This window comes from Planococcus citri, chromosome 1 (assembly GCF_950023065.1).
Source record: "Planococcus citri chromosome 1, ihPlaCitr1.1, whole genome shotgun sequence".
In the NCBI taxonomy this organism is placed as follows: Eukaryota; Metazoa; Arthropoda; class Insecta; order Hemiptera; family Pseudococcidae; genus Planococcus; species Planococcus citri.
In genome coordinates this window covers 10758956-10768057 of record NC_088677.1, presented here as the reverse complement: position 1 = coordinate 10768057, position 9102 = coordinate 10758956, and the positions used below count along the sequence as shown (strand labels likewise).

The 9102-nt window shown below is 33.7% G+C and overlaps 1 protein-coding gene across 1 annotated transcript; it reads right to left on the bottom strand.

Annotated features, from left to right (window-relative positions):
* Positions 1–244: 244 nt before the first annotated feature.
* Positions 245–8902, bottom strand: LOC135847369 (transmembrane protein 47-like). The gene is made up of 5 exons (XM_065366860.1): positions 8641–8902; positions 4385–4574; positions 1712–1861; positions 1452–1514; positions 245–1339 (listed from the first exon to the last, which is right to left on the bottom strand). The coding sequence occupies exons 1-5, from the start codon at positions 8671–8673 to the stop codon at positions 1194–1196; spliced, it is 582 nt and encodes a 193-aa protein (XP_065222932.1). The 5' UTR covers positions 8674–8902; the 3' UTR covers positions 245–1193.
* Between the last annotated feature and the right edge of the window lie 200 nt (positions 8903–9102).

The window sequence follows — 9102 nt, the reverse complement described above, 5'->3', positions numbered from 1 at the left end:
CTTGATTGAAATGAGTTCACATTCGTAATCAGCGCCCTAGAAGACGTAGGTAGGTATATAAAACGATATTTCACAAGACATTCGACTGATTCGTTTGCATTTCGGACCAAAATTTTGGATTTTCGAACCTCTATAGTAAGAATTATGAATACAGCAGTCACGAAAAGTTCACACTTATAAGTACCTATTCCTCCTGTATATGAAATCAAAAAAAAAACAATGAACAAACTCATATCAAAATAGGTAGATGTTAAATTATTATTTTTTTATTGTTCGCTTTTCACGATATCGACTCGACACAGTCACTCAATTTAAATTCGAGAAACACATAAAAATATAATAATATAAATAATATTATGTATTCGTCTAAAAAATAGGAGATTTTTGGAACGTCTTTTTAATAGGTAGGTAAAAAAATAACACTTTTTTAAAGCTTACTTAATTTTTAAACATTCATTTACAGATACACAACATTAAAACAATTTTCATTCGAGTGACGAATTATATAAAACATTATTTAATCTAAATCTTAAGCCATTACAATTCAGGTATTGCGATAAAAAAAAATAAAAGAAGTACAAAAGTATAAGGTTAGTTAGGATGACAAATAATATGCATTTTAAAATCATATTTCCAATTGTGAAACAGTAAAAGGTGTATTTTATACGAAACAAGAGAAACGGATGATTAACATCGATTTTTTAAAAAAAAAATTTACACTAAAATATTATACGCCAAAGTAAATTATCACATAATGGCGAATCGTCGTTTCAACACACAAAAAAAATAAATAAATAAATAAATAAAACAATAATTTCATCGGATCCATTATAAGACATCGTGTCAAAATATGAAATCGTAGGTACTTAGAAAAAAAATAACGAACTAATCTACATATTAAACGAGCAAAAAAAAAAACGGTATTTACACGAAGATCTGATACAAGGAATAGAATTTGTAAATAGTACGGGGGATTGAAAAACACACGCGCTTTTTCATCTACGAGTACTTTACGGATATATACATTTTACATACACATGACATCATAGGTAATAAAAAATAATGAAGGAAACAAACAAGATATCTGAATTTGCCAAAATGTAGTGAATACTCGCCTGCCCAAATTTAGGATATTGCTTTCGTATTCGTATGACAACATCCTAAAGCACTACATCGGGCAGGGGAGCTGCACACTAGGTGGACATCACCTTTCTTTCTTTATAATAAATTTCTTCGGATTCTTTATCGCATAATAATAACGTAATTGCGCCGAATAAGAAGATAGCTGCTCCCCAACCAACGCCGTAGGCGCAGCCGAATTCCCAAACTGTTCTGTTGCCTGTAATTAATTTTAAAATAAAGAATTACTTACGATAATAGGTAGGTATATTTAAAATACAAATTTGATCTAGTCCGATTAAATAATACGAGTAGATGCAATTTATATTTACCTAAATTTAATTCTGCTCTGAAAGAGACTGGATATAAGATTAAAGCTACCAATAACGAGGTCACTGCGAACAGAAAAATTAAGAATATTTTAATAACGCATAGGTAAGTATAAATGTAGGGGTAGGTAAGTACTTGGATGCCTCTAAATATAGCACAAAAAATTTTATTCTTGAAATTATTCATAGAAGTCAAGATCAGTGATGTAATGTAATAAAATTGATAGGTAGGTAATAATAATTATTTTTTACGAAAAACTCACGTGCTAATGCCATAACATAGACAGCGAACCGATAAAATTTGAATTTTGTCCTGTAGTCATTGCTTCGTAAACCAAGGGCAGTCAAGAATGTGGCCACTGTGTCAGTGACTAAAGTAACAATACATAATGCAGCTGAGGTACGAATGTATCCTGAAATAGGAAAAAACGTTTAATATGAGCAAGGGTAAAACTTGAGTGGGAGGGGGATAGACTTCCCCAAGTCGTTAAATTTTGCAAAAAGTTGGCAAATCTTGAAAAAGTTGGGAAATTTTGAACAAATTGACAAATTTTGGGGAAATTGCACATTTTGGACAAAATTGACACATTTGGGAAAAATTGACAAATTATTGCAAAAATTGACACATTTTGGAAAATAGGCATATTTTGGGAAAATTGACACATTTTGGAAAAATTGACACATTTTGAAAAATTGACACATTTTGAAAAATTGCACATCTTGAGAAAATTGCACAATTTGAAAAAATTGACACGTTTTGGGAAAATTGCACATTTTGGAAAAATTGGCAAATTTTGGGAAAATTGACACATTTTTAGAAAAAGTGAGACATTTTGTAAAAATGGACAAATTTTGGGTAAATTGGCACATTTTTAGAACAAGTGGCACATTTTGGAAAAATGGACAAATTTTGGTAAAATTAAAATATTTTGAAAAAATTGACACATTTTAAGAAAATTGGCAAATTGGGAAAATTGCATATTTTAGGAAAATTGCACACTTTGGAAAAATTGACACATTTTCAGAAAAAATGACACATTTTGAGAAAGTTGACAAATTTTGAAAAAAATGACACATTTTTTAAAAAAGTGATACATTTTGGAAAAATGGACAAATTTTGGATAAATTGAAATATTTTGAAAAAATTGACACATTTTAAAAAAATTGACACATTTTAAAAAAATTGACACATTTTAAAAAAATTGACACATTTTAAAAAAATTGGCACATTTTTAGAAAAAAGTGACACATTTTTAGAAAAATTGACACCATTTTTAAAAAAAGGGACACATTTGTAGAAAAAGTTACACATTTTGAGTAAGTTGATAAATTTTGAAAAAATTGACACATTCTTTAAAAAAGTGACACATTTTGAGAAAGTTGACAAATTTTGAAAAAATTGACACATTTTTAGAAAAAGTGACACATTTTGGGAAAATGGACTCGGAAAATTGAGATGTTTTCGAAAAGTCATCAAAGACCATAGGGGGATAAAAATGGTGATTTGGCCCCCAAATCTTTGGCGTTGATATTTGCATGGTAGGTAGATACACCGAGAAAACTTCACGTACAAAATTTTAGACCACCAGACCCCCCTCCCTCCCACCCCTATTTTGAAGATATCATTTTTTTGTGAAATACTTACAGATGAAAAAAATTTTCACAGCTCCGTGTGAACTAAATTTTTGCATTATTGTTTTAGTATGTGTGTTGTAGAAATGGTGTTTTTCAAACTTTGCTTATTTCTTTTATAAGTACGATGGAATTTTCAAACATGTTTTTGATCCTGCTCCCCCCAAATATATTCTTTTCAGAATTTTTTTTTGGGTAAGCCGTGGTCAAAAATTGGAAAAACTGGAGGGGGACGAGTAAAAACAGCATTTAAAAAAAAAATCCATTTTGATGACTGATGTGTCCTTTTCGCATAATTTGATGCCTCTGATCACCAATTTCAAGTTAAAATTGAAATTCCACATCTTCTACCCCCTCTCATTACCACCAGAACTCCCCCATCAGAGGGTAGGTACCTACCCGAGAGTTCAGAGCGAAGAATTGACCCACGGTTCGGATTTTGAAAATGGTGCAAACTGCAAAGGTATCTTAAGGGATCAAAAAAAAACATTTTAAAGCGCAAACAATTTTTGACTTCCCCTCCCCCTCTACATTTAAGAAAATCGCGATTTCTATGTTAAGAAATGCGAATTTGTCGACCATCTTGAGCAAAAATTTTGAAATTTTGGCGGTGTGTAGGGAACATGGAGACTATAATTCTTCATTGATATTTTTTCAGATATTTTTACACTGCATTCTAGCCGAAAAGTTCATAAGAAAAATTTGAATTACCCAGTTTCAGGCACATTTTTTTTTTTCACCAAAAAAACTGTGTTTTAGAGCATATTACGTGTTTTTAGTAATTTTTTCAGATTTTTTGAGTAGTGAACCTTGGTCAAAAATTTTCAAAACTAGAGAAAAACCCCAGTAAAAAAATCTATTTTGTTGAACAAAGGGTGAATTTTCCCCGAGAGCTTCGAGGTTGATATTTGCATGGAAGGGTGGTACCATTGAACATTCCTCCGTCCCCCAAATTTTTGAGATATACGTCCCCAAATTCATTTTTTCAGCCTCCTGTAAATTCACCTTGATTTTTTTCCAATAAATTCTAATTTACTGGCCTTTTTCAGTGGCTTATAAAATTTTTTTAGCGAGGTTCTTTTTTCAAAAAAATACTCCCCTCTTAAAAATGGCGGAGGGAAGTTTTCTGGATGCTTCCTATCTTCTATGAAAATATCAACCCCAGTGCTCTCGGGTTATCCTCCTATAGCCTTTGTGGCTTCCACCATACCCCCCCCCACCAAAAAAAACTTAAGGCGAGGTTTCGTCAATGATTACTTATTAGAGCAATACAAAATCTTGGAGAAGGAGTTGTAGACAATTACCTTCATCTCTGGCAGGATAGCATTCCGGATTACGTTCTTGAACATTAAATGGAAGAGGTGTGGGAGCATTTTCTCCAATACAATGGGAAAATAATCCTTGGCGCCATCCTTCAGCTATCAACCAATCGCTCGATGTCAATGTTATAATCATCAACACGATGACTATTAAACCGCATACTAACGCTATAACCTGGAAAGTTGATACAAAAATTCATAATCATTTAATATCGCTTTTAGGTCGGCATATACCTATGCCAATAAGAATAATTGGACCCACCTCCACCGATCCTCTGGGACAGCTATTTTCTTAAAGAAGGCATCCTAAAAAACATTTTAGAGCAAACTTGCCAAAAAACAAAATGGCCGGCAGAGATTTTCATTGACAGGTCAGTCGAAATCGCAGATTTTGCTTTCCAACATAGAATTCGCACCAAATTTATTGAACTGGAAAAAGCTAGATCGAAAGACCATGCAAAAATTCATCACCCGCCAAAATTGCAAGTGCTTAAGTGCATTTTTCGATTTTTGGTGAATTTTTAAAAATCAAATTTAGGCCAAAAATGTGAAAAAAATCAAAATTTTACCAAATCGACCCAGAAAGTTGAAATTTGGAACATATCCTATTTTTGACCTGTCAAATTGGTTGGAAACGGTTTCGATAAATTTTTAGCTATTCTGGAGCCTCCAGCAAATTTTAAAATCTTGAAATTTTCACAAAATTTCATCATCAAAATGAAACCCAACTTAAACATCCTATTAAGTCGATTGCTGGTGAGTTTAAGTCATTTTGGAGCCTCTAGTGACTTTTTGGAAATTTCTGGAGTCTCCAGAAGATTTTTATCCTTGAAATTTTCATAAAATTTCATGAAATCAAGTTGGAAAGCCAAAAACCGTTCTGTAAACTAATTTCAATACGCTATAAAGTTGACTGAAAGTGGATTTCAAGCCGTTTTGGAGCCTCCAGCGACTTTTTAAAAATTTCTGGAGCTTCCAGCAGATTTCTGAAACTTTAAATTTTCATAAAATTTCATCAAATGGAGTTGGAAAGCCGAAATCCGTTCTGCAAACTGATTTCAATACCACAGTGGGCCACAGACCCCCCAAAAACGGCGATAATTCGGATTCAACCCTCATCGATGTGCAATACGTCGAATAATATGTTATCGAGGTCGTAGAATTCGAATCTGCACTTATTTTTTTTGTAGGGGTGGGGGGTGAGGCGTGGGGAGCGGGAAAATGTCAAATGTTGCTTATATTATCGTGTAATATATCGATTAATATGTTTTCGAGGTCGTAGAGTTCGAATCTGGAGTTATTTTTTTGGTGGGGGTGGGAGGTGAGGCGCGGGGAGGGGGAATTTCAAGTTTTGCTTATATTATTGTGTGATATATCGATTGATATGTTTTCGAGGTCGTAGAATTCGAATCTGCACTTATTTTTTCCGTGGGGTGGGGGGTGAGGCGTGGGGAAGGGAAAAATTCCAAATTTACCTTTTGGTGTTTTCTTATACCAATGATTTTTCAAGTTTACAGTGTTTTACACAAAATCAGAACACATTTTGGAACAAAACTCATATAATCGCGCAATATCGTGTGTTCTCTTCTGCATAGTGATGTGTATTTGGGAGTAGTGTATACTATGTTTTAGCAATTTTTTGCCCGAAATTGCCCCATTACTTTGCAGGTTCATTTTGCTATGAAAAATACATCAATTTTCTTCACAATTGCGGATGTATCGCAATTTTAAGATCGAAACATGATATGATTGATTCAATTTTGATTGAAATACATTATTTGAGATACAAAATGATTTTTTCAAATCAACGATATAAACAACCTCAAAAACATGACAAACGGCATATTAAGCGATAATATGAGCAAAATTTGGAATTTTTCACCTCTCCACGCCTCACTTTTAATCCCTACCGAAAAAGTAACTCCATATTCCAACTCTACGACCTCGAAAACATATTGATTGATATATTACACAATAATATAAGCAAAATTTGAAATTTTCCCACTCCCCACGCCTCACCTCCCAGCCCTACGAAAAAAATAAGTGCAGATTCGAATTCTACGACCTCGAAAACATATCAATCGATATATCACACAATAATATAAGCAAAACTTGAAGTTCCCCCTCCCCGCGCCTCACCTCCCACCCCCACCAAAAAAATAACTCCAGATTCGAACTCTACGACCTCGAAAACATATTAATCGATATATTACACGATAATATAAGCAACATTTGAAATTTTCCCGCTCCCCACGCCTCACCCCCCACCCCTACAAAAAAAATAAGTGCAGATTCGAATTCTACGACCTCGAAAACATATTACTCGACGTATTGCACATCGATGAGGGTTGAATCCGAATTATCGCCGTTTTTGGGGGGTCTGTGGCCCACTGTGCGCTATGAAGTCGACTACTTGTGGATTTCAAGTGATTTTTGGAGCCTTTGACAACCTTTTGTAAATTCCTGGAGCTTCCATCAGATTTTTGAGGCTTAAAATTACCACAAAATTTTATCAAATTGAGTTTGAATGCCAAAATAAATACCATAAAACTTGTTCAATAAATCTTAAGCACACATGCTTGAGATCGACGCTGCAGGTTAATGATTTTCATGGCAGATAAGGTAGGTACCTACTCATCGTTATTATTATTATTTTTTTTTCAGAATTGGTGTACTTATCCTAGTTCGAAACATATTTTGTTCGTCGATTTCATACTTATTTGAATATTTGAAAAATTCAACTTTCGCCTCCGATGGCAGTTTCAATCCGTTTTGGAGCCTCCAGAGGTTTCTTAAAAATTTCAGTTTTTCAAAAAATGCCACAAAATTTGTCAAAATTAACAGAGTGAATTTTGGCTTTCCAACTCTGTTGGATGAAAGTTTGTAGAAATTTCAAGTTTGAAAAATCTGCAGGAGGCTCCAGAAATTTTAAAAAAGTTGCTGGAGGCTCCAAAATGGCTAAAAACCCACTGGCATATCGACTTAAGAGCGTGTCAAAGTTGGAGTGCAGCGTGAATTTCGGATTTTCAACTTCATTTGATGAAATTTTGTGGAAATTTCAAGTTTCAAAAATCTGCTGGAGGCTCCAGAACTGCTCAAAATGGTTCGAAACCGTTTCCATTCGATTTTTCATATTGAAAATAGGGTATATCCTAAATTTCATCTTTCTAGGTCAATTTGGTAAAATTTTGATTTTTTTTTTCATTTTGGTTTTTTAATTTTACAAAATTCACCAAGAATCGAAAAATGCACTTTGGCACTTGAAATTTTGGCTGGTGATGAATTTTTACATGCTCTTTCGATCTAGCTTTGCCCAGTTGAAAAAATTTCTTACGAGTCCTACATTCGAATTTCGAAAGCAAAATCTGCCAATTCGGCTGATCTGTCAATGGAATTGGAAGTGGCCGCCATTTTGTTAGTAAGGCCAACTTTTTTTGCCAAGTTTGCTTCAAAATGCTTAGGATGTCCCCTCCAAGAAAAAGGTTGCCCCCTGAGGATCATTGGTGGGGAGGGAGTGGAGGGGAGAGGGCGCAATTATTTCGATTGTCATACGCCGGACTAAATTCCTTATATTCCAACAGTACTGAATTAAAAAAATACAATAAAAAAATTCATGTGATTCCAGAAAAAAAATGATTTTAGGAGAGGAAAGAACTAATTAACTTACAAGAAAAAAAGATCATTATCATGAGACTGAGACGTGACTCAGAATAGGTCAGTGTACTCATATAAAACGAAAAAAGGCATTTGACAAATCTATTCTCAGGAATCACAAAATAAGTAAGTGCCTATAAAATTTCATCATTTTTATAGCTTTATGAAAACTATGTCGATAAGTCCCACACCATCATGGATAATGCTTGATAAGCAACTCATTACAAAACAAGAAAAGTAAACATACAAGTAATCGATAAGCTATACGTATACGTATTCTTTATTCTCCCTTGAACAGCACACTATTTAGAATCTCATCTAATTATGTGGATTTGCAATAACTTAAATGCCTACTCAATTAACTTGTAAAAACGAAATTTTACAAATGAATAAAATCAATTTAGAAACATCTACTAAAATGGTGCAGATCTTGAAGCAGGCATATTTCGCTGCCTTCTCTATAGCAAACTGAGGATTAAAACTCTGGTCTCTGAGGCTAAAATAAGCGTACATTTTTCTGGCCAAAACACAAACGATGGTAAATATCTTGTTTACATTTTACTAATAATTAAAAATAAGCAACTAACCTGGGCGATGGCGCCATTACCATTTGTCGACATTTTATTGTAATTGTAACAAATACGAATAAAAAATTAATCGAACGAATAAACTATATCAATTCCGAAAACTGTCCATACTTAGAATATTTTATGGAATGGTATAGATAAACTCGAAATTCTTAACAGAATATATGTACGAATACACAGCAAAACCGAATAAATATTTTCGCGTAATAAGTAAATGCTACAAAAGGTTATAGGTGAAGCGAATAACCTAAATTGAAGTTTAAAATAGGAAAAGCACATTCTTAAGTAGGCGGGGGAGGGGGATACAAATAATCGATGATAGTCTTGCGCGCTAAGTACCGCAAGAAGTTGTTTACTCTGGATTCCGCTGTAGAAAAGTTGGTTGAAAAACTGCCCCTAAACAACGAAACGATAAATTAGTCGTCACCCAAATTTCTACATGCAGTACTACAATGTATCGTA

What these genes read in the sequence shown, in the direction of transcription:
- LOC135847369 (XM_065366860.1), bottom strand. Translation starts at nt 8,673, where the DNA reads ATGTCGACAAATGGTAATGGCGCCATCGCCCAG. An exon ending in GTAATGGCGCCATCGCCCAG is followed by an intron (nt 4,575 to 8,640) that starts GTTAGTTGCTTA and finishes TCAACTTTCCAG; the next exon opens with GTTATAGCGTTAGTATGCGG. An exon ending in CTATGTTATGGCATTAGCAC is followed by an intron (nt 1,515 to 1,711) that starts GTGAGTTTTTCG and finishes TTCTGTTCGCAG; the next exon opens with TGACCTCGTTATTGGTAGCT.